The sequence below is a fragment of the Anas platyrhynchos genome, chromosome 4 (genome assembly GCF_047663525.1).
Source record: "Anas platyrhynchos isolate ZD024472 breed Pekin duck chromosome 4, IASCAAS_PekinDuck_T2T, whole genome shotgun sequence".
NCBI lineage: Eukaryota > Metazoa > Chordata > Aves > Anseriformes > Anatidae > Anas > Anas platyrhynchos.
The window spans coordinates 66,461,287-66,486,718 of NC_092590.1; the positions used below are offsets into that span (position 1 = coordinate 66,461,287).

A 25,432-nucleotide genomic window follows, 5' to 3' on the forward strand; every position below is an offset into this window, starting at 1 on the left:
AAAAAAAAAAAAAAGGAAAGGAAAGGAGAAGAAGAAAAAAGGAGACAGCTTAAGGACAAAGCCAACCGACCTGTGACAGAAAAAAAAAAAAAAAAAAAGGCAGCGGAGCCGGAGGAAAAGGGGCTGGGCAGCCCCCACCTCAGGGCCCGGAGCCGCTGTGAGGCGCAGGGCGGCGGCGCCCCTCGTCCCCTTCGTCCCTGTCTCCTCCCTCGTCCCCTTCGTCCCTGTCTCCTCCCTCGTCCTCTTCATCCCCATCTCCCCCCTCATCCCCATCTCTCCCCTCATCTCCCCCATCGCTGCCCGCAGCCGCCGCCCCGCGCCGCGCGGCTCCGCCAGAGGAGGAGCGCGGAGGGCGGCGCGTTTCGCTCCCGTCCCGTCCCCCCGCCGCCTCCTTCTCCTCCTCCTCCTCCTCCTCCTCGTCCTCCACCTGCTGCCGCTGCGCCAGTAGCCGGCTGGGGGGAGCCGCCTCACACCCCGCGGGGTCCCTTTGTGCTGCTCCGGAGCTGCCCCGGCTGCGCCAGGGCCCCGCAGCCTCCCTCTCTCGCTCTCTGCCCGCCGAGGGAGAGCCGCCGCCGAGCCGCCCGCTCCGCCATTGCAGCGCGGGGCCGCGGCGGAACGACGCCTCGCCGCCCGCCGAGGAAGGGCCGGCAGCCGCGGCGGTGAGCGGGGCGGACAGCCCGCACGGCGGCTGTTGGGGGTCCCCTGTCCCCGGCCCCGGCCCTGTCCGTCGTGAGGGGAGGCGGGAGGGCAGGGGCAGGGGCCGGGGCCAGCCCCGGAGCTCGCCCGAGCTGAGGGGCGATGCCGCACCGGGGCCGGGCGGGCAGCATCGCTGAGGGCAGGCTGACGTGTGGTGGCGTGTGGGTGCCTTTTTTGTTAATGTTTCTTAACGTTGCTCGTCGTTTTTACTTCACAAAACGCCTGATTTGTTCAAGCCGCGGCTTAACCCGTAAATATGTATAAATATTTCTTTTAAATTTTACGTTTTTTGGGTTCTCCGGGGGGCTGTGGAAGGGTCTGGTGCATCCCGACTTTGTGACAAATCGCTCTGGTTTGCGTTTCTGCGTGTTGTGTGTGTGCGTGTCTGCTTGCAGAAAATCCTGCTTCCCTGGAAGAATGGTGAAACTGGGGAATAATTTCAGCGAGAAGAGCACAAAGCAGCCCCTTCTGGAGGATGGATTTGACACCATCCCCCTGATCACACCCCTGGATGTCAATCAGCTCCAGTTCCCACCTCCTGACAAGGTACAGTAGGCTTTAGTTTCCACCCTGGAGAATCACACCCAAATCTCGGGCAAACAACAAAAGAATAGGTTACATGTAGCGAGCGGCTTAGAAATGTCAAGAAATACGGGGTGTTTTAGGGAATGTCAGTTCCCTCTGGGGGAAAAAAAAGCTGACAGCGAAGCTAATGAAAATCTAGTAGTGGTGATTTGCATTTATAAAGTAGTGGGAAATGTTAGCAATGAGCGTATTTGGATTTCAGTGCTGCTGGATGAGATGTATAAATAGGCAAATGCAAGCTTCTCTCTATTTTATTGCCATATCCCTCCTTACTCCACGTCTTTCTTTTTAATATTTGGGAGGTACTAAACATTCTCTGTAAATGAGGTGAATTTTCTTGTTTCAGAAAAAGCCCCCCTAATGGGGGGATAGAGCACTGCTTTGTCTCTCTGCAAGATGTACGTAGGCAGACCGGCCACAGAGAGAACTTCCATATTCCTTTTGTGCCTCAGCAGGAACTTCCTGCCTGCTAGCCGCAGACAACGTGAAGTAATGAAATGAGAACAGCCCACTGAGTTTTTCCTTAGCAACTGATTTGGCCCCAAACCTCCAAATAGAGGTGGTTTAGGTGCTCCGTGGCTGCAAGAGGACAGTTTGAGGTGCAGCTCACAGGTTGGAAAGGAAGCATGTATCGTGCATTCCTTATCACATGGTTTGAATACTAGGGATTTAATTGTAAGGATTTAGGATGATGATGTAGTAGCCCATAAATACATTTTAATAAATATACTCAAAATAAATGTTTCTGTAAGGGTTACTGTGGATGAGACATACAGATATTTTTTCAGATATTTCAGTATCCTGTTTTTCAGTATCATATTCAGTAGGATATTTAGGTATTTTTCCATGTATGTATCTGGTAAAGAAGCTTTGTGGCCTTTGAAAAATACAAAATTTAACTGGAAAATGGTAATATCATCATGCCGATTTTTATTTTTGGCAATTCCACTTCTAGATAAACTGGTAGGTATACGTTCCTTATAGCTCAAAAAAAACCCCACATAATCTTATATTGGGGTAAAGCACTTCAGCTTTTTTAATATGTCTTGGTAGAGTATTGCTTGTAGGCAATACAAACAAATTTGTGACCTCAATTTTAATTCCTATCAACATCATTGTGTTGTGTGTGGTGATGACCAGTTGGCAGGCATAAATACAATAAGCCATAACAGCTGTTACAGAGCCTTAGGGCCCATTTTCTGTCCTTGGTTACATGGGTGTAAATCTTGTAACTGAGGACAAAATTGCACCCTAAGGCTTTAAAACAAGTTAAGTCTTACTGTGTCTGATACGCCTGCCAACTGGTGACTGGATATAACCAATTACTGAGACCAACATCCAGAGGAATTTGTTACATTACTGCACCGTTAAGCAGAAGTCTGAATTAGGGACCTGTGTGGTAATAGGTTTAACCTGAGCGGAGCCTCTGTGGCAAACCCAGGAGGTTCTGTGCCAGCCTGGTTGCACCTACTAGAACTGCGCAGGACTCCTCTTGTCTTTACAAGGTTTGCCTTGAACAAAAGCAAACATGCACCTGGGCTTGGAACTTACATAAAGGAATATTTGATTGACTCTTCTGCGCTTTCCACTGTCTATTTGTATGATAGCTTTCCTTTCCTTTTCAAACACTGAGGGAAAAAAATAAAGACACGTTTATTCGTCCTACTGGCTTCCTTCTGTGGCTGTGGTTATTCATGTAAATGTCTTCACTGGTTGCTACAGACACAAAGGGAGTAGTAGAGCAACTCATGTGAAAAATGGCAGAAGTATTAAGTCAAGATTGACACATGGATCAAATTCTGAAGTATGCAGATGCTCATATATAATGAACAGGAGTACATACTTCATGTATCTGTGCTTATTACTCACTTACAAGACTCCAGCATGGCAGTGAAGCATAACTTCTTCAGCAATAGTGACTGTAGCGACGAGAATTTGATGTTTTTGACAGCTTCTAAATTAAATGGGTGAACTGATTTAAATTCATATTTAGGTATGTTAAACAAAAGAAGACATTATATAACCAAGCAGATAGAACTCTGTGTTCAGTGTCAGCTGAATGTGATTTGAATTGCCTGAGATTATGCAACATAAAGGGGGAAGAAAAGAAGTGTAATGTTAAAAGGGCATTTCAAATGGTTTACTTCCATGATGCTGTTGGGCAATTGTGAAGTTACATAGTTACAATTATCTTCTTATAGCCGAAAATAGTTTAAGCTATTTCCCTATGTCCTGCACATATCTGTGTACTGCTGTATAAGAATTTAGTAAGCTTTGTGGTACTGAGTCTAGCTACTGTTACTCATTCTAGATGCCATTTCAGGGAAATGAGGAGAGGAGAACCCAAAGCTTTAATTTCAGTACCTGGATACCTGTAAGAGTTACGATCTTAACAGCAGAACGTTATAGTTGCCACTGATGCTGCTCTAAAGATAGCATCTGATTCTAAAAATCTGAAAGGGTCTCGATATTTGTTCTTTGGAACAACAGAGATAATTGACCAGATCTTAATAGCACTGTCAGTGTGATAAACTGCACCCTATTTCATGTGTGGTACTTTGAAAAAAAGATCCTGAGAAATTGTAGAAGACAAAAATGAGGCAAATAGGTTAGGTTTGTGAAAATTCTGTACAAATTAGAATGCCTAGGAGAGTACTAGAGACATGACTGACGTAATGAATATTTTAGGAATACAGGTAAGATCCTAAATTGTGTAGCTCAGGGCAATAGCTCATAGCAAGGAATAAACTGAAATTAGAGAGCCTTGGGTGTATCAAGAAATCTCATTATCACATAAGGGTTTGTGTACATCTTGCTGCTAATAACTCAAAAGTTATCTGAGATGTTAAAAATCACAGTGTGAAGAGCTTTTGTCTGGCACATACTGAGTTGCAACTAGATGGGTCATCACCTTTAAACTGAAAATCCTGCCATCAGAGAACATGGCTAAAGAGCATGCCTCTCCTGAAGCAAATGGAGGTGGCTGTTTTCAGACAATACAATGTGGGGAGTGTCACGATTTGGGTTTGGGTTAAGTAGATGCTTAACAACTTAATCTTCCATAGAAGAATTAAAGCTTAAATCTTCCATAGAAGAATTACACAAAATGGGGTGAGAAGAACAACAACAAAAATATTGTGCTAGATGTGCTTGTAAGCATGTAAAAGGAGGAGTATTGAGTAAATAAGGTTCCTGTGATGAACTTTATTCTGGTGATGTGCTAGTAAGGTACTGTCTACATGGCTTTTTGATTTTTGATTTTATTTTTTATTTTCAAAGGTTGTGGTCAAAACGAAAACAGAATATGAACCTGATCGCAAGAAGGGAAAATTCCGTACTCCTAAAATAGCTGAGTTCACAATCAGCATCACTGAAGGGGTTTCAGAAAGATTTAAGGTAAGCAGTGCAATCTGAAGATGGTGGTGACTCAGTTTTGCTCCGAGATATGCTTAAAATCAATCGCTGATTGTAGCTGAGACTGGCTGGCTGTAACAGCGCGACTGTTAGGGGTAGAGCTGGAAATGAGAAAAGGAAATTCAGTGTTAAAATAGTTCAGTATTTAGTGATTAGAAGCAAAAGCAAACCCTGCAGCACTATTGGTCCTAATCCCTCACTGGCAGATGAATTCAGAAGGCAATTTTCTCAGAGGAAGCGTTTCAGAACTTGGCTGGCCAGGGTCTATGTGGCTGCATGCAGGTACCTCTCGTGGCATGGGCAGTCCCTGTTAGTGTTGAAGGACAAGAACCAGAAGAGTATATGTTTTCTTTTTGGCGTATTATTTTTCTGTGTAGCCAAACCATTCTCTTAAAAGCACTGTCATAGTCCATTATGTATTTTTTTATAGTTAAATGCATGACTTGGCAGCTTAAGGATGTATACCAGAGCTCTTTGCTTGGTCCAATTGTATCGTACAGCCTGGTGACGACTTACTGGAGGATGGCAGATCAGCAGGAATCTGACTCACATTTACTCGTTAGTGTCCACACCCTTATTACTCCCCTGAGTACTCCCAGAGGAAACCAGAGAGCTTAACTGATGCAAGGATTGAATTATCTACCCCCCTTCTCACTGGAGGGCAGGTTTTCTTGTGCTGTACAAGTAAAGCAAAGCAGGAAAGAGTGCTTCAGCTCTTGCTTTCCTATCAGTTCCCTTAAAGAAGAAGACTAGTTTTCTAGCCCTGTTAACCTAGCATCTTACCCAAGGATGCCAAAGCACTTTTAAACAGCAGGCATCCACACTGTTCGGTGCCCAGTTACAAACATGTTTGGAAAGTTTAGTCTGAGGAACAAAGCAGGGTTTCAGTAAAGGTGTCTATTTCTCTTGCTATTGCATGCATGTGACATCCCTCTGTGTGATGGGAGTTTTAGGGCATACACAAATATTCCAGTTCTGTAATTAGGAGCATAAAGCACAGAATTTGAAGAATAAAACACAGGAACTGTGCCTGACCTGTGGTTCTGAACCTGTCCAGGCCCACACCTTCCTTCAGAGGTATCTACAGCTCTCCCTGGAATCAGAGTGCACAAAACACACAGGCAAAGTGAAGGTTCAAGGAGGCATTAGGAGCTTTAGGCTACATTTGCAAAGGAATTTTGCAGTGTTGCTGGGACAAACCTTTAAGCTCAGGTCACCTGGTAGGGTCTTCAGCCATACAGAGAAGCAGGTATGTTCCCGGTGAGCTGCGTGAGGGACTTACTGACAGGACAAGAAACCAGTTCTTCTGTTACCCGATTTGGAGCAAGGACATCCCATCCCTCAGGGAAAATGCTACCTTCTGACTGACGTTCCATCTTTCTCCTCCTGACACCATAGTGCTGCTCCTTGAGGATAATCCCTGTCCTCTCAGGTGAGGGTGATGCATGCCGGGTTGTTGGCTAAGGTGCAGGTGGACAGCTCAGAACAATGACAACACGTTTGGCTGTCTTGTGTGTGTCTTATTCGAACTGAAGTCATCTGAAAATGCCCACTACTTTGTAGGAGTAAAGAGGGAGAATGTGATTAGCTTGAGCACCCTGCTAGGACCTTGGTTCTAAGCAACTGAGCGGAACCACTGCCTGGAGAGTTGTGTGCTTAGCCACTAGCTGTAGGGTCTAAGGGATCTCATCTCTCGAGCATTAAAGTGTAGATAAGGAAGGGTTTTGAATACCTTAGTTGCATCTAAATGTTTTACACGTCTCTCTGTAGATCTGGGTTCTTTCTGTCTTTTTTTGGGACCGTTGAACAAGAAAGACCTCAGTGAACATCAAATAAATAGCTTGTCATGCTGTTAGGTAGTCTTTTCTAATTTGTATAGCTGAACAGTCAGAAGCCTGAGCTTTTTTATGTTGCATTTTTATATACCTTTGGATGGCGTGCTTAAAGTAAAATGTCTTTTAGATATTACTTTATGGTGATCACTCTGGGATTAATCTCATACTACAGGGTTGCTAGGTTTTGCTGCTAGGTAACTACTGCATCAGAGAGAGGTTTCAGGAAGATTTGGTATCTCTTGGGAATTGCAGGATGATTCACACTGTGGCTGTAAGTCAGCTTTTAAAGGAGGGTGTGGGGGTTGATCAATTAGGAAAATTGTGGTTCAGGTAGTCAAAAACAAGAGTTTAATGCAGAACATTCAGAACCTAAAAATGTCCCTTAATCTCTACCTAAAAGTTGAGGAATTGAATTATGCTGCTTGCATCATTTTAAAGAGGACTGACTGGTTCTCCAGCAGGGCTGACTGTCATGTTCACCACTCCCAGTAGTAAATATTTCATGAATAATTGATGAAATTTCATAAATATGGAGATGAAAAGTACTGATTGTGTGAGGTTTTCTCCTGGGTCCTTATTAATTGTGAGCCATCATGTTAACTGCTGCTGTTGATTCTGAGAGAGCAAAAGGATATTTGTTTGAAAATTAAATATTTGCTATAATTATGAAATGCATTATTTAACTGGTGAGGCTCTGACTTTGGCTTCTGTTCATGAAAAGAGCTTCAGATGCTGTTTTAATGACTTTAATACTGTACATCACTGATGCATAAGTTTGCTACAAGACGCAGCCTGAATCTTGTGCTAAAAATAAAAGCAGTCAGTCATATTTACTAATATTTCACATGTGTATTCCAAGATGTAGTCCTTAAGTAAGGACAAAGCAGATTGCATTTTTGGGATTCAGCAGTGCAGAACATCGAACGCTGTGCTTCTCGGGAAATTATATATTGTAACAAATGAAGCCACTCCAGCGTGTACATATGTCATGTAGATCATTTGGTGTTTTAGCAGCCGGGTGAATATGCAATTACAAAATGTATTTTCTGCATTCAATCCACATTACTGCAGTTATTACAACAGAGCTGAGAATGTTTACAAAGAAAACTGCAAGTATAATTTTCCTGCTTGAAGTCACGTTCTGAATTCAAATCAGGATCTGTCATGAGATTGTGAACCTCCTGATTCTGAGAATGCTGTTGCTGTAATTCAGCTTTATGGCAGTAGCCACTCCAAGGAAGATGGGACTTTCACTGGGGAGTGTGTTTTTCATTGAGAAATAAAAGTCTCTCTTTTGTTCTTTGAACAGCGTAGAATAATGTGGGGAGCTGGCCCTTCACATCTGGAAAGCCACTTTGAATGAGGCAGATTTTTCTCTCCTCGAGATTGTCTGCTATACAGAACAGAACAACATGGCTGGAAATGTCATTTCAAAGGAGTCTTATGAATCAGCACGTAGGAGGAAGCAGGAGAAAATTGATGGTATCAGTTAGCCAAAGCCAAACCTTTGCCTCCAGTGATGGAGCCGTGTTTTTACAAACTCCACTTGTTTTTTTTTAGTGAGATGTCTGTTCTGGCCTCCGTTGTTGGGAGTTGACAATTGACAGTTGTGCACAAGCACACCAATTTCAAAAATTGTCCAGTCTATCAAAGAATGAGATTTTTTTTTTCTGTCTTTGGGGAAACCTCAATAAATAACATTCAGAAGTATTTTGAAAGCAACCCTTTCTGTTTCCCAATACATTTCAAGCCCTTAAATAAACCCAAGCTGTGGTTTGCCTTAAGCCATTTGGTTCTGTACAAAGGCAAATCAATTCTTCAGACTTTATCCTTGACATCTGTACATACATCTAACTGCAGAGCCGGAGCCTGGAGCTTTTTTCTGTGGTAAGACCATATGGTGCAAGCCATGTACTATCAAGTAGCAAGCACGAGGTTATGGAAGAGGAATCAAGACTTCTCACAGTTTCACCTGCTTATTTTAAGATAGAAAAAATGTATTAGAAAAAGTATTCCATGATTGATCTGTCTTGAAGGGACATCTTTTAAAACACATTTCTGCCTCGAGACTTTTTTACCTGTTGTTCTTTGTAATACAGATGATGATTCTTACTGAAAAACTGACTGGAGGCATGGAAAATACTTCTTGTTGGTTTCTGTGTCTCTGCTTCCACTTAAAACTCAGCTAAATGCCTGAGATGTCAGCCGATTCTTGTGCGGGATAGCACTTCCCCAAGTAATTCTTGGTCTCTCAGCTAGTGCTGGAAGGATGACAGGTGCTTGCTGCCATGTGTAGTTCTCTTTTCTTCAGCAGAACTACTTACACGATTAGAGTTGCTCACTGTTATAACAGTTTGGCAGGCTCTGAATTTTTCCTTTTATCGCTTTGAGCAAGACAAATAAAGGAGATTCTTCTTCCAGTGTAACTGCTGGTTTAAAACTATTGATGTAAATGCACTCTATAGCAACTGTCTTTATTCCCTTTTTCTTATTTCTGATAATTTCCTGATAGGACATTGACAATCCTTTTGCTAAATTTTGGCTAAAAGGAATTTTTTGTATGGTCAGAGCTGGCAGATCTGAGTAAAGTGGGTAATGCCTAGCAGCAGCTCATACCTTGTTAGAAATCCTTTTCTTGGAGCAGAGCCTGGTGGCAGGGACACTGGTGGCAGAAGATGCTTTGGGTCTCTCTAGATGCAACACTTCGTACATCACAGAAAGGGTGTGTGATCTTTTCCAGCCTTTCTCTTGGCCTCACTAATCCCTTCCAGGTTTGTAAGGCAAGGTAACGAGATTCTCACATCAGGGACACAGGATGTCTTGGACAGTTTCCTCAGCTCTGTCGGTAGCAAACAGATCCGTGGTGTCTGTGTGATGGAAGATGATGGGAACACTGCCATGAGCAGTTGTGTTCAGCCACGGTGCTGCTTAGGCTCAGGAGGCCACTGCCTTGTTAATCTGGTTTTGTCTAACAGTATCTCCCTCAGGTTTCATTAATCAACTCCCTTGCAGGCTTGCTCTGTTGTCTTGTGCTGTTGCTGCTAAGAAGCACTGGGTCTGTAGTTCCTTTGCAGTTTTCCCTTCATGAATCTGTCTGCCTTTCGTGCTGCTATTCCCAGTCATCTCCAGGTAAGCATCCGAGCCAGTTCTCTCTTCCTCTTTGCCCGTTAGAGAAGGAGTCTTTTGACTTCTTTCTTCTGTTCCAGTCTATCCCAAGGCTGTCATCCTCTTTGAGATAAATAGATCCCAGTCATACAGCTAACCGTGACAGGTCATATTAGAAACACCATTCTGCAGTGAAGCACCTGGCTGCCTTTTGTGTCACCAGTCATACTGCAGGTGGATGTATATCCCCATAACAAGTATGGGAAGCCATACCATTTTCTTCAAACGGAATATTCTTTATTCCTTACATACATTGCTTCAAACACATCTTTTCACATAAACTTCGAGGGACAGGCCCAGGTAACAGCGAAGAAAATCATTTTAGAAAACGCAAGAGTGTAAGGGGGAGCAGAGAGCTGGTGTTGGTGTTCTCTGACATGCTGGTAGAGGGCATTGTGTGGCAGGAGATGCAGGGTTTTAGTGGAGAGAGGTGAAATGGAGGTCACGGCCATTTGCAGGGAAGTCAATGTGATGTTTTACGAATTTTCGTCTGTGGTATGTAGCCAGACACAATCTATTGTAATTACAGTCTGCTTACCTAAAATTCTCTTGTAGTTTAAATTGGATAGCAATGATCTTAATTTCCTGTCCTAAATGGTTGTGCAGAGTTGCTGTATTTCATCTTAGGGGGCTCTGTGTTTCACTGGTGAGCGAAACATGAACTGTTTGTAACTCACTTGATACGAAGAGTGCTCTGTAAATGTATGTCTTCACTCTTTTTGTTTGCTGCTAACACCAAGGATGTACCTAGCACTTTACAGACAAATCAGAAATGAAAGCTGCGTTCCCAAGGGGCTCCAAGTGAAATAGGTAAGGTGTAGATGTAGAATAGAGCTGTGATGTGACCAAGGGCTGGTGACTGAGCAGTGAAAGTCACTGCATGTGCTGTTAGTGCCACTTCCCATAATAACAGGAGTGCTTCTGGGTGGGTTTGTGTGCTTTCTGACAGGTGTGTGGTGGAAGGAAAAGAGTGAAGGCAGGCAGTGCACACAAGTGCAGAAAGAATGGATTCATGCAAGAATTTCTGCCAAGAAGGGGATGCATGAAGAGAAGTGTGATGGTTAGGGCATGGGATAAGAAGATAGCACTAAGGCTTTAGTGGGATACAGGCAGAGCAAAAGGAGATAGAGCTAAGAGGAGCAACACAGAACTGTACGTGCCTTGAAACGTAGCTTGTAATTTGTTCAGGGAGGATGGGAGCCAGGAAAGGGTCTGAGGCAAAGCAGGCACAATTGGTGCAATTGATGCATTTTGCTGTAACATTCTGGCTTGATTATAAAGGGAGCCCAACAAATGCTAGCAAAGGGAGGGAGGAGACTGCAGCAGCCAAGCATAGAAGAAAATACAGCTTGCAGCCTTACGCAGCTGCAGCAGAGCAGGATACACTGACTGGGAAGATTTAGCAGATCTTGATGGTAGGGCCTTATCACAGGCTGTTTACGTGTTAGCGAAGTTGTCAGATCCGGTGAGTTTCATTTGTTTGGCTAAATGCTCATAGAGTCTGAAGGTAGCGTGTGTTTTTTTTGTGGTTTTGTTTGTTTTTTTGCTGTGGGTACACTTAGTTCATTCATTAGTCATCTCTCATTTCGATTACTGTAATGGCTTCTGGCTAGACATTGTCCTTCTTCTGCTCTTCACTTGCAATCTATTCAAAAAGCTGCCACATACATAATATCTTGTCAGCTTTTGTGTTCACTTAGTTCTGCTGCCAGTTCCCCTTAAAACTAACCTTAAAGGACACTCCTGGAATGAAAACAAACCCACACTTTGGGTTCCTAGTTCAAAGAAGTTGTTCGTGCTAGCTTCTAGTTATTTCTTGAAAAGTATTTTTAAAGCCTGTCACCTGTGTGGCGCAAGACACCGTGGTGTTCTGCTGGATCTATGTGGTAGTGAATGATCAGAGTAGTTAAAAGGCTTCTGTTGCCACTGTGTGAGGCCCTGCACTCAGCCAGCTGGATGCCACAAGAAGAGATGCAAGGATTCCCTGTAGGAAAGGGAGTGGTGCCTGCACATGGATTGCATCCTCTCCTGCCTCCACTGGAAGGTGAGGGCGAGCTGCTGCTAGTGCCCCTGCAGGAAGAAGAAAGCAAGTTGGCTTCAGGCTGTAGTGAGTTTGCACATTTTTTGTGGAAGAAGGCAATGAGATGTCAGCTTTGGCCAGGCCTGTGGTCTGCAGAGCAGCTTGTTGTCCCCTCTCTTTGTGTGCCTTGGGTTTTGAAAGGCAGCTGGGAGGAGAGGGCTCAGAAGGAGAGGCAGGGAGGGAGTTACTGGCAGGGCAAAGAGGCTGACTGGCTGAGGGACAGGAGTGAAGCTGGGCATCTAAGGACCATCAGTGGTGGGTTGTGAGAGGGAAGGAATATGGCTGTTAGAAGGAAGAGAAGGATTTTCAGCTTACAAGAAAGAAGCAAATTGGATAACCAGGTGATTGGGATCACCTTGGAATCCAGGGATGGATGTCTTTCCATCTGTCACTTGCATGTGCAGCTGTCTTTTACCTAAATACAAGTGACTTATATCCTGAAGGATGGTTGGAGAGGAGAGCTCCTCTTCTGCTAGGAAGGAGACAAGAGCTTACTTGATTAGGGATTTGCAAATGGAGTGTGATTGCAAATTATTGGAGATAATGAGAGTAAAAAATTTACATGCTAATACCAAAATTAATAACGTTAGGAAGTACAGTATGTGAAAGGGAGAGGTTCTGGGAGAGTTATGAAGCAGGAGCCCTGAGAGCTCTTCCCAGGGGCTTGCTGTGTGGCCGTGGAAGAGCTGTGGTGGACGTGATGTGCAGGCAGTGAGCACCCAGCCCCGGGTAGGTCCCTGGAGCAGGCAAAGGCTTGAGCCAGCAGCTTTGGAACTGCCAGAATCCCCCAGCCTGCACAACGCTGGGCTTTTGGCCTCCTTCAGAAAACTTACTGACCTTCCCAAACACCTCCAGAGCCTTGGAGATTGTGCGATGATTGTGGAATTATAAATATATTTAGATTGCCCAATATTTGATCTGAACTACAAAACAGTTTGTTAGCTTTGCTGTATGCTCCCAAGGCCTCATCTGTATGCCAGAATGGTTGCAGCTGGGGAAAAATATTAGGATTTTACTCTTCCCTGCTAGTAGGATGGGCAGTGAATGTGGCTAAAAATGCTTTGAGATTTGAGAATGCTTTTCAAAGCATTTTGAACTGTTTACACCTGCCTGAGGAGGAGTTGAGCTGAACCAACCCAGAGCACAGCAATTGTCCTGCTTGCTCTGTCCCATGTCCTAGACCTCTTCTCTTAGAGCAGACGTTCTTGAAGGCTGTGTAGAATATATCCTGAAGGGCACAGAAACCTCTGCAATAATCTCAACTGGATTTTGTTTACTTTCCACACTTTCTAGTATCTCTTTTCCCTCTCTATCTTATTTTCTAAGGGAAAGAGCAATGACCATCAGAGCAAATTGGACAGAGTTAGAGCCATTGGATTGTAGGGGTGGGAGGTGAGTGACCCCAAACCTGGGGACTGGGCCATGAGGATGCTGTAGAGCTGTTTGTTTGCTCCCTCCTTTGTGGTTCCTCATCTCCCCGTGCTGCCCAGCTGGGAAAAAGAAAGCTGTGAGCCCATGGCCCTTTTGTGGAAACTGCGAGCTAAGGGGAGAAAGTTCAGTTTTTCTAGAGCTTGGAGTGCAAGGAGGATTCCTGGGGGAGAACAGAGGATAAGGATTATTACAGCTGTGGGGAGGGAAAGACTCTGGAAGACGGGATTCAAAGTTTGGGCCAGGCCAGAGGGTGAAGGACCGTGTACATGTTTGTAAGTGGGGTGGCTGGGGATACACAGGAAGGAGCTGCAAAAAAATGGAGAAAACAAAAGGGAAAGGCCTTACCACACACGAGACAGGCCAAGGTAGGACACAGCTTGGCTGGGCTGGGAGGTGTGAGGAGGAGAGGTTATGGTGGTGGTTACTGACCTGAGCCACAGAAGATAACCAGGAGGGAAGATGCCCTTTGGGATTCATCAGTGACATCCTGAGACATGGGACACGTGAGCTGAAAGTATGAGATTGGCAAGGCAGAGCTAACCTTTGTGTATGCAAACGAGCAATAAACCTGGGGAAGAGTAATTGGATTTGAAAATTGATGTCAATGTGAGGTTTTCTGAAGGTGATTAAGAATACAATTTTTTTATTCCAACCCAGTGACAGTTCTGGGAAGCTGAAGGTGTTACTCTGAACCTGAAAGGTCCTTTGCTCTGATTTACATTTCTTCTGCTAATTTACTTTTTGATCTGCAGTTCTCCCTGCCCTCTCCTCTGGTCATCTTTTTTTTTTTTTTTTTTTTTTTTTTTTTTAATTTTCTCTCTATCAAGAATCTTTGGATTCAGCAGCACACTGCACTCCCCAGCCTTGTTCCAGCCAGGAAATTTAGCACGCGCTGTTGTGTGTCCATCATTAAGTTGGCTTCCTAAGTCCCTAGAAGTTCATCTAAGTCCTTCAGCATCCCAGTCTTCTGCCACACACAGTTTGCAGTGTTGCAAATCGTATTAGTTCTGGGCTTTATCATAACGGGAGCATGTGGTTGGTTGGTTTATTTTTCTGAGAGGCAAAGCTACAATTTTTTTTGGTTGCTTTCTGAAGTACCAGATTATTCTTGTTTGTGTGATTGACCCAAATGTCCCTACGTCCTCTTTTTAGGAGGTGTATATAGCTGGTTTGCTTGTCTGTCCTTAACATTTAGATCATACTACATATTATTTTAATCGACTAATCATTAACTTTAAAAGTTTATTACTTTCTTAGGCTGCAGGACATGCTGGCTTTGCCGTAACTTTTTTTTTTTTAAAAAAAAAAAAAAAAAAAGCTCAACCACTCTTACTCTCCTCTTCCTGTAATCTCCAGGAGCTACTCATTTATGTGTCATTAGAAGGTTTAGAATAGTAAAAACCTTATGTCTGGGACATTCCCCCAAGGTTTAATCCTGGGAAAGATTAGCTTCATAGTGACACCAATTTCAGATTTAATTTAAGGCATCTCATATTTTTGCTCCAACACAGATTCAAGACCAGGGAGGCACTTAGACAGTGAAAGTCAGTGCCATGCAATGCAGTCTGTGATGTGTAGATTCGTAGGCTCCTCTGCAAGTGCTGTAGAAGCAGAAACATCTACAGCGGGTGCAACAAACTCTTCTCCTAACAAGAGGGGGCAGCCGTTGCTTTCTCCTTGCCCTGCTGGAGTCACCTTTGTATCATTCGGATGACACCTGTGCTAACTTACTGTCATCTGACTCTATTCTTGGACAGGTACAGGGGAAACCAACATGCTCATCAGCTGACATAAACTAGATTTACACTTACATCATCCAAATCCTGAAAAAGCAGCAGACACGAGCCACCACCTCAATGTGTCCTTCTGGCCTCACGTGTGCGCTGAAAAGAGAAGCAACCCAAAAAGCCTTGCAGTATAGAGGCAATGGGGCACTGACCATACCATCAGCTTTTTTCAGGGAGAAGCAGGAGGTAGAAGCACATGTGTTATTTCCCAGATTTCCCTCAACAATTAAGTAGCTGTTTTTATTTTCTGATTTTACTGCAAAGTGCGTTTGTAGCTAGCTTCTGCTGCCTGTGGTAACAAACAGCGATACGATGAGCAGTGCATTACTAACATGAGCATGTTTTGGTTTTCTTTCCAGGTAACTGTGCTGGTCCTTTTCGCCCTTGCGTTCTTAACATGTGTTGTATTTCTGGTAGTCTACAAGGTTTACAAGTATGATCATACCTGTCCAGAAGGATTTGTTTTCAAGGTAAGTGCTGTAGACACTACAGAAAAATGGGAGAGTGTGTGATGTTCCCTGTGCTGTTTTCTGCATAGCCTCGATTAAGTCATCCTGTGTTGTATAGAAACTTGTGGTTATTTTCAGAGGTTAGTGTGCTTTCAGCTATATTTCTTTCTGCTTAATTTGTAATAGAGATTGTGACTACCACACAACTTTCACGTTCTTGTTATTTTTGCTAATGCTCTAAACCTTGAAAATACATCAACAGTGCCAACACCAGTATCCTGCAGACCTCCTTCATCTGCAGCTCTTGGAGCAAAGCACTCATTTATTGGGTCATACCCCATTTATTGGTGTTGCATGTTCCTCCAAATTCATTTGTCATATGAAAGAAGAGAATGATAAATCTAAAAACCTGGAGGAAAAAAAAATGGACACTGGAATATATGTCAAAGACAGGCTGAAGTGATGGTCTCATTAAGAGTAGCAGAGTTACCTTAGGGTTATTTTTATAGAAAGAACTTCTTGTTCTAGAACAGTGACCTCCCAGCCCTACTGCCACAGGCCAAAAGTGGTGCCAAAAAAGGGAAAACACATTTATTGGAAAAAATACTTGCGCTAACTGAAAGGGAGGCAGGGGCTCACTTAATTCTTACAAGATGGCAGTGCTGTCTCTTCAGCTCTGACCTGGGCTGGAAGTCAGAAAGGTAGTATTGATTTCTCTCAGCTGTAAATTTAGCAGGGTTGAATGTGGCTGTAATTAGTTAAGAAAAGCAGCAGTGATGATGGCATTCTTCCCTCTAATTTTTTAAGACTATTTAGTCTCCTAATGAATAAAAAGGGGATCTAATAGGATTTTCAAAATGACGTAAGAAAGAATGACTACCTCAGCGCTCCTGCCAGTCCTGTTCAGGACTTTTGATTCTGTCACTGTAGGCACATAAATATTTTACAAGAATCCAGTCCAAAGGTATAAGCAGTGGTGCTGTAGTAGGTTAACTCCAACCATTCGTTTTTCCCTCGGTTCAAGGGCAAAAGAGGCTGTGGTTAGAACAGCTGGCTGTAGCTCAGGAGATACAGCTCTTCCTTCTGCTGGTTTTCTTTTTGTGTTGTCTCAGACAAGTTCTGAAACCTCTCTATGCCCATGTCTCGAGGGGTGCTAGCCTTTTTTTTCTAAGCTTACTCTTGGCTTTTAGCAATTTGGAACACAGACTGTGTGTTCATACAGAGCCTACTCTGATGTGATCCTGACTCGATGGGAATGGCCAGTCGTGTGCTCCTGTCACAATTCTAGTAACAGCCTGCTTCTTCTGCGTCCTTTCATACCGTGCCATCCCTTCCTTCGAATTGCAGCATTCTGGCTTCTTACCTGTTCTTTCTAGTGTCAAAGACATGTAAGAGGAGAACAATTTCTGAGCTTTATTTTGGCTGCACAGTGTGTGAAAAGAATCTGATCAGGTTTCTCGTCTTAGGACCCTGTGTTTGAAACACACTTAGGCAGAGCATCCTGTGCCTGATGCTTTGCTTTTAGGGAGCAGCACATACACAGGACTGCATTGCTATTGCTCTTCCAGTGCTGGGTTTTGTAGAGGCTGTTTCCTAGGTGCTTGATGGCATAAAATGCCAGGAGGCACAGCATCTTTTATCATCTACTTCTTAAGTTTTCTGTACAGGATAACCGTGGTACCAAATGGCGTGAGGCCTGGAACTAGCGATGCAGACAGAAATTTTTACTTGTTGCCTGTACATCTTTTTGGGGAGAGTCTGTAACATATCATGGCATAGCTTGGTACAGATGTCCTAAGAGAGATGAAGGAGAAGTCTGTGCCAGTTGTGTTCACCTTGTGGCCAGTCTCTCTGTGGACGGGCTTTGTGCTTCAGGTGAACTCAGCAATATTCTCTGGCCTGGATGTCACCAGGCTTTTGATGCTGATGTGATTTGCTTGTTAAGGGCAAATGTGTCCTGCCTCAGGAAGCCTGGTGTCATGGGAATCTCTGAATAAAGCCTGAGCGACTGCAGCCCTGAGTCAAATTCGCTTTTCTCTGCTTTGATGCTGTCATACACGGAGCAGTTCCAAAGGTTTCGGTGTTTTCAACCTTTTTGCTGTCCTACACATCCAGAGCTTGAAAGTGTAATTAAAAAGCCGCTCGTTTTCCTCTGCATAGCAGTCTTGAACAGCCTGAGCTGCAAATTTGTGCTTGCTGAAGCTGACGCAGGCACAGCCCTGTTGTGCAGATCGCTCCTCTGAAGCACTCCTTGCTGGCTCATGGTTAGACTCATCACAGCTCGTATTCTGGAGGAATTTCTCCAGGGCTTCAGTGTGCTCCGTACTGCATCTGTTACTCTTCAGCTTCCATTGCCAAGGCACCTGTGTTCTGTCAGACTCATGGACAGTACAAGAAAGTAATTTCCGTGTATTAAAGATAACACCGTCATCTATTAAGGCTGGAATTACTGACCCAGCAAAGTTAATAGGACAGAAGATACTATTTTGAAGTGAAGCGTTGGTACCACTGGAGTCCTTGTGTCAAGGGAACAGAAGGAGTCATCTTCATAGAGCCACACACAAGCTGGCAACCAGGATTTGCTCTGGCATCAAAGGCCTTAACCTGTAACTAACTTCTGAAATAAAAGGGATGTGAAAGAAATGTGAGACTGACAAGTTATGCTGGAGCATCCTGGTTTCTCCTCGTGCCCTTTCTTACTAGTTCTCTCACTTGGGAGCCAATGAAACAAAACAGGTAGAAATGTTCTGCGTAGGCTGAAGGTTACAGCAGGTGGCACAATGCGAACTGGCACCAGTTTCCACAGCTCAGGAGCTCTGGGTGCTGCCCTGCCTGCCTTGATGAGATGCTGAGCAGAGAGGTTATCCGTGGGCAGTACACAACGAACAGCAAGTATAAAGGAAGTTTTTGCCCGTCTTTTCCAGAAGCCTGAAATCCTGAGAAAAAATTCAGTCAGGATGGAAACTCTGATGGATATTTCTTTAGGCTCTTCTGTCAACTGCTGGGCGTTTGTGACTACAAAAAATAACATTACTGAGTCATTTTGGCCTGTTAAAAAGCTAATTGCTCCTTTAAGCAGTAAAAGATTCTGTGGCATTATTTTAGACTGGCAGTAATCTTGGCTTGTCTTCAGCACTAATAATTATATTGCATTTGCTTGAATTTCCTTGGCAGATCTAATTAGATCAATGGATTGTGTTCCTTCCCCCATTTTAAATATTTAGAATTGTGACTACATCCAGTGACTGGGTGAAATAATCACTACAAAGAGGTCTGTGTCTGAGTGCTTCTTAGTCATTTTATCACATCAGAAGTCGTGTCAGTTATCCCAGATGAAGCTTAGATAATGCTTCCAGAAGATGGCACGGCTGATGCAGGTGAACATGCATACCAAGCAGCTCAGTTCCAGAGATGTCCTCTGTGCTCTTCAAACTTAGGTCTCAGACTTGGAACTGACACTTGGATGAGGCTGGTGATTATGGCAGGGAAACCTCCATGATTTAAACAGTGCTGCCTGGCCACAAGTCTCTGCTTAGCTGGAGTTAAGCCCTATCTGCTTTGTAGTGCTAGTTCCAATAAAGCTTTGGGGCAAGATTTGCCTTGGCTGCTCTGTGGAAAAAAAAAAAAACAAACCAAACCTGGCTGGATGTGGTAACTTTGGATGCTGTTGTATCTGGCATGCATCTAAGCTTCCAGCGCGCAAGCTGGGTAGAACTGATGAGCTGCTAATTCCCTGGGGTGGCTGCTAATCTTGTGATAGCAAGTCTTCCTTCAGCAGTCAAATCTGCCCCAAGATCACATTCACTGGGGCCAAGTAGTTTTAAAGACTACCTGTAGCCTATTGTTTTAGCAGGTCTTGCTTTTTTCTTTCATACATTTTGATGCTTTATTCACCCCAACATTTTTAGGAGGCAGAATTTATTTTAAGCCAAGACTGCTGGATCTTTCCCCCAGCCATTTTGTGCTATATGGTTTAAAACATTTGAAACAGTTGCTGGTTTACATTTATGCTGCTTTCATCTTTTTTTTTTTTTTTTCTGATTAGAAGAAAAAGAAGAGGGGTTGACAAGAGTTCAACCCCAAAGTAAATGTGTACATGTGAGATAGTGTCTGGTCGTGACAATTTTTTTTGTGCTCAGAAATTTCTCCTATTAAGTTTTCCTTGCCAAATTCTATGAGAACAGCAGCACTGGTAAAAAATTGCTGTCCCGCAGTATTAGAAATTTTAATCTTAATTACTGGGAGAAGGAAGATCAAACAGCTTGTATCTTTTGAAATGAGAGGATAAATTATTAAACTTAACTTTTCCTTAAGCTGATATGAGTGCTGCAGGTACTCACAGATTTTAGAGGGTCAGCTCAGTTGCACAGATGACTGCCCAGGACCCTGAGGTGTTGTTCAGATTGCTTGGACTGGCAGATGTGGCAAAGGACCTGTGGAGAGACCCGTGCCCTTCTGGAGCAAAACCCAGTGGTCAGCAGGATATGTCCCAATCATTTTTTTTCTTTCAGTGCAACTTGTTGCTTCATAGGCTTTTACTGCATCGTCACAGGAGGGTTGCGAGATACACTGTATGGGCACATCCACTTGTTTTTTAAGATGACATCTGAGTTTGGATACTACTTGGTATTTAACTAAGTCAGGTATTTCATTTTCAAAAGCTCTGAGCATCTTGCAGTTTCTGTGTAGTGCTCTTAAACTTCTGGGAAACTAAATAATGCAGTTCCACAGCTAAAGATAGACTTTAAAAGCTTGATGCTGACTGTATCTTTCTGAAAATGAAGAGTGAAGTATTAGAATCACAGAATCATGTGTATGTACACATCTGCACATCAACAGGGCTGCCCACTATGTTTTCCCTCTGTGTATTACTAGGCTGTAAAACTGGTCATGCCTTGGCACCCCTATATTTATAGTAAGCTCTTCCCCACAGATTGAAAACAAATTCTATTAAGGTGCCTGAAACACTGCAATGTGAGAATGCAGGTATCTGTAATTGTAGATTGACCAGGTGGGACTAGGTAGAGAAGAAAAGAGCTGGAACAAGAGACTGAGTACTTTTAAAAATTAATTTGGGGCATGCATGTTTCTTAACTGTTAATTATTGTGGAAAACAGACACAGATTTGCCTGTCTGGCAAATGCAGGTGTAGGCTAAGGATTACAAGGAGGAACATTCTCACTGCAGTAGGATGACACTGTAGTAGTAATTGCTGTGTGTTTCACCGTGACTTGCCCAAAGTAAAAGCTTGCTTAGACTGGAGGGAAAAGAAAATACTTTGGTATGTTCAGTGTGTATGAGGTTGTATCTGTAATCTAAGTGATGGATTTTCTTTTCAGAATAATCAATGCATTCCAGCTGGGTTGGAAAACTACTACTCTGAACAAGACTCCAGTGCTCGAGGGAAATTTTACACAGTCATAAACCACTACAATCTGGCCAAACAAACCATCACGCGCTCAGTGTCCCCATGGATGACAGTACTGTCAGAAGAGAAATTATCTGAACAGGAGACTGAAGCCGCTGAGAAATCAGCTTAGTATGATAAGCTAATTATTAACACTATGTCATTTGAAGGTAACTAAGGGACTTTAAGGAACTTTTCATTAAATATAATTATGGATAATTTAGAGGTTACTCATGTTTATGGTGCAATTGCTTCTGTTTGCTGATACTGCTTTGCAAAAACAAAACAAAACAAAAACTTGCTGCAGAACATTCATGGGCATAAAACAAGATGCATATCAGCATTGCTTTAGAGCTTTGACACCATTTTCAATGTTAAAAAAAAACAAACAACTGTTAGATATGTTCTTGCAGTTTATTGGATACTGACAGATTTCTTCACTGGATTTTCAGGGCTTGGACCTTAAATCATGTGTTCTGTTGTCTGAACTGATACTTTATTTATTAATTTTTTATTGTTAGTCATTTTGCAAACCGAAACACCACAGCCATAACTAGAGTGATCTCTTGTTTAGCTGAGAGCTATATTTAGTATTTAGTTTTGGCTCAAGCAAAAGTGATAATCAGCACTGATATCAAGGGCATAATGTAATGACTTGTATGGAGAAAGGAAAAAAAAATGTCAGGTAGCATTTTTCTTACATTTTCTTTACTGTTATTTATTTGTAAGTGATAATGAAGTTCTCTGCAACAAGGCATGCTCAATGTTTTATTATTGCTGTCAACAGGATTTAACTGCATTTCCACTGTGGCTTTAGCATCTTGGTAAGGATATGCACTGAAACACAAACTAGATAGGCACTATGGAGAACCACAGACAATTCTAGTGATGGATGGTGAGGATAGTGTAAAAAAGTAAATATATGGTTAAGGATGTTCAAAAGAGAAATGCCATCTTTTGATCATACTTAAGAGGTAGAAAGCCTGTTCACAGTAGATGTAGTCCGCTATGTAATTTGTTGGATACAATGGGGGAGTAATATGTCTAAATTTTCTCTTTTATGACATTAACTTTTTCCCTTTTTATAAATTAGAGCTTTCAGTTTATGTATGGTTTGCAGTTCAATGCTTTTTAAAACAAAGCATCACAAGTGAAACAGTAGCATCTTAGATAACACAACTGGCTGTCTGAAAGCTACATGTGAAACTTGAGTGAAGAGTAGAACTGTTTATGTATGGCTTGGGATGGGAAAAGATGTAGAAGATCATAGTATTGTGGATGCACGTTAAAGTTCCATTGTAATTACAAACTTATCTATTCTTTGTGTGAAACCATGTTTTCATTTTTATTATAAATCTTAAATATATTACAAAAGAAGACATAATTAATTTAACAGACAAGGGTGTGAAACATCTGGGTAAGCAAGTAACCTTACTTAAATGCAACAACTTCTAGTGGACATGTCAAAAGTTTGTTTTCTGTAGAGATCATACAGAAACAAAGGGAAACCGCCAAGATCTATAGCAGAACAAACAGTCAGCTCCACTTTTACTCTTCTCCAGTAGAATTTAATTATCAGTAACTTTTTTTTTTTTTTAACCAATACAGTAAAAATAACCATTATTACTTAATTCTATAGATTTGATATGAAGTAAGCAAGTAATATCTGTAAAAGAATTTTTAAGTCCTGGTATGTGGAATACATAAAAAGCAGTAAGTTACGTGCCAAATTTTTCTTTGCATTTCAAAACCACAGGCCACATATTCAGATACTCAAAACTACCATGTTTGTATTTTGTAGTAGGCATAGGCTTTATTGGATGCAATCTGTAACTTTTGACATTTTCACTCTGTGCAGAGTAAAGAATGATACAGCTTGTTGCATATAATGTATAGGTATACACAAGTCAGAAGAGAGATAGCAAAACACATTTATCACCATATTTTTTACAGAGGCCATTCAGATTTTACAAGATAAAAAAGATCTCTTTCCCAAGACTGTCCTACATGGAAATGATTCATGATACATCTTCCTCCCCTTAAATATAGCACAATAAATGGCTTCAATGCACAAGTAAATACCGATGAGAAAGAACTTACTGCTCTCATGACATTAAAAAATACCAAGCTGTAGGATGTAGAACGCTGATTGCTTTGCAATTAAGTCAAGAGTCAAAAGCAGTTTTTCCATCTGACTTAAAAAGAGGAAGTTTATTGATTCTTAGCCATGGTTGGTTTTGAGACCCCCTTTTTTGGATACCAAATTGCTCCCACTTCTAGTACTTTGAAGAGTTTGCTTTTAATATTGTCTGTCCTTTGGCTTTGTTCTGATGTCTCAGAACCTCCATTTCACTGCACAATCGGCATTGTTATTATCTCTTTGCACCCCCAAGTAAAGCTCTTTAGCTTTTTTTTTTCTTTTAATTATTATTAAATCATCTTGATCTCTAAAGTAGTTGTCAAGGATTAGAAGTAGAGGTCATACATCTGCAAAATGATCACTGTGTACCGAAGTGGTGTGATTAAATAAAAGCCTGAAACAGTGTAGATGCTTTTGCACAACAACAATTTTCTTTTGACCTGTTCTGCGCACTGAGAGCTGGACTTTAAGTATCACAGGTGTGGCTCACTGACAATTATCACTTTTTATTTACTTATCAATGTTTACCCCTTTAGCTCTGCTCCAGCTTGTAGCCTTCTTACCAGCTCTTTCAAAGGTTGAAGTGTGCAGGACTCAGCGTGGTTTCACATTTGATAAAATGAATGCTATTGTCTCCCTCTGCAGCAATGGACATACGCATGTGCATTTGTTGGAAAATATTTCCATCACAGCAGCACAAAAAAAATGCATAAAATATACAAGTATGTATATACCCCATTCCATAGGAAAAAATGTCAAAAGTTTTACAAAGCATGTAGACAATTTCATTTTTTTAATTATCATACCAGTCCAGGAAAAGCAAGGAAAATGAACACATCACAAGGAAAAAGAGGATCCATACTCTAAATCCAGCATTGTTTTTGATGGCCTGTGAGGAGAAGATTATCTTGATTACTCTCACCAGTAAAAAGTACAGTACATATTTCAAAAAAAGACAGCCCATGATGACTGTTAGTGGCTTCAGAACAAAAAACAAAGCTGCCATTACTTTCAGGTGAATAAAAGTCAGGCTGGTTGTACCACTTTAGATTTATCACACTATAGCTTCTCACAAAATGTTAAAGTTGGTGATTTAAGAAAATAAATCCAGATCCCAGATAATAGAAAAACATCCGAAACGTGAAGAACTACGTCAAAGTGTACGTGCTTAAAGGTTAAGTTCCAAAAATGAAGCTCTGTGATTAGTCAGTCTAATATCACTCTAATAAATCTCTTGTGATTTAAAAAAACAAATAAAAATCAACACAAAGAAACTGACAACAGCTATTTCTACCGATTGCTTTAGGACTGTCTATCACATATTTCACCCTCAAAGCAAGTAGAGCAAGGAACAACTACAGCAAAATGCAGCAAATATTTTTCTAGGACTCTCCTTCCCAAAATTCAGACTGACAGAAAGGAGGAAACCTGCTTTTCTCTCTCATTTTCCAGATTTTTACATGGAACTCTTCATGTGATATAAACATTAATGAGAGTTAATTTTTTAATGACCTTTTCCTACTGTTTCTCAGCATGGTTTGGGAAATTTAGTTCCACATACAAATATGAAAACCAAAGCAAAAATAATGTAAGTTTATGCCATCTCACGAATACCAACTTTTTCTATGAACACTGGGACAATCTGTTGACCTGTCTGTACCTTTCCAGTGTCCTATTTAATGTCAAGTGCTTAAGAGTCACACATAGGCATGGTAAGTGTATGCTAAGTATTAGTACATCTACTGACTTAAGTCCTTAAAAAACAACAAAAACAGCATCAGAACTGAAAACTCCCTCACATCTTCCCCACGATCTGCCATACCACCATACCTCTTGGACAGCTGCTGAAAATAATAGTCTAAATCTTTCCTACTCTACTCCAAAAAATATGGAAATAAGTTCCCAAATCAGACATTTTAAGCACCGAAGTTATGCTTGCTAATGATTGATGCACTTTTCAGACTAGCTGAGCAGTAGCTAAACTCAACCTTGAATTACATTATTCAATGTGCTTTCAGGAGGAAAAAAAAAAGAAATAACTAAGCCAATTACTCCAGAGGCTAATTTGGGAGCTCAGTTTTTATTGAAATCGCAGCTCCTGAAGGAAAGCATCATCTCATTCTAATTAGTAGGATAACGGGACAGATTTGTTTACTAGGTGCATGTGAGATGCCTTCCGCATGGTAAAGAGACTCTTCTGGTAATGCTTAACGTTTAACTCCAGTTTCAGCAATTGCAGAATTGTCTTCTGATTATTTTTTTTTAAATTAAAACAAACAGAAAACCCCACAAAATTTCAGATGAGCTTAAATGCATACCACACAACCTTCACGTTTAAAAATAGGTAGGGCCAAGCAGATTTCTGCAGACTCATTTAGTTTCAGATCATGGTTAGTAAGACAAGCAGAGTGGAATGTGTAAATTAGCTAAGTGCATTCACAAT

At 42.0% G+C, this 25,432-nt stretch overlaps 2 protein-coding genes across 2 annotated transcripts in view; one reads left to right on the top strand and one right to left on the bottom strand.

Moving 5' to 3' along the window:
- The first annotated feature begins 341 nt into the window (after positions 1 to 341).
- NSG1 (neuronal vesicle trafficking associated 1) lies at positions 342 to 23,396 on the top strand. The gene is made up of 5 exons (XM_027457396.3): positions 342 to 659; positions 1,092 to 1,242; positions 4,561 to 4,677; positions 15,353 to 15,463; positions 20,782 to 23,396. The coding sequence occupies exons 2-5, from the start codon at positions 1,114 to 1,116 to the stop codon at positions 20,980 to 20,982; spliced, it is 558 nt and encodes a 185-aa protein (XP_027313197.1). The 5' UTR covers positions 342 to 659; positions 1,092 to 1,113; the 3' UTR covers positions 20,983 to 23,396.
- The window catches only part of STX18 (syntaxin 18), a 64,936-nt gene continuing 62,140 nt past the window's right edge, over positions 22,637 to 25,432 (bottom strand). The window contains exon 11 of the mRNA XM_038178294.2: positions 22,637 to 23,878. Coding sequence (XP_038034222.1) covers positions 23,783 to 23,878 — 96 coding nt within the window. The 3' untranslated portion in view covers positions 22,637 to 23,782. The remainder of the gene's footprint in view (positions 23,879 to 25,432) is intronic.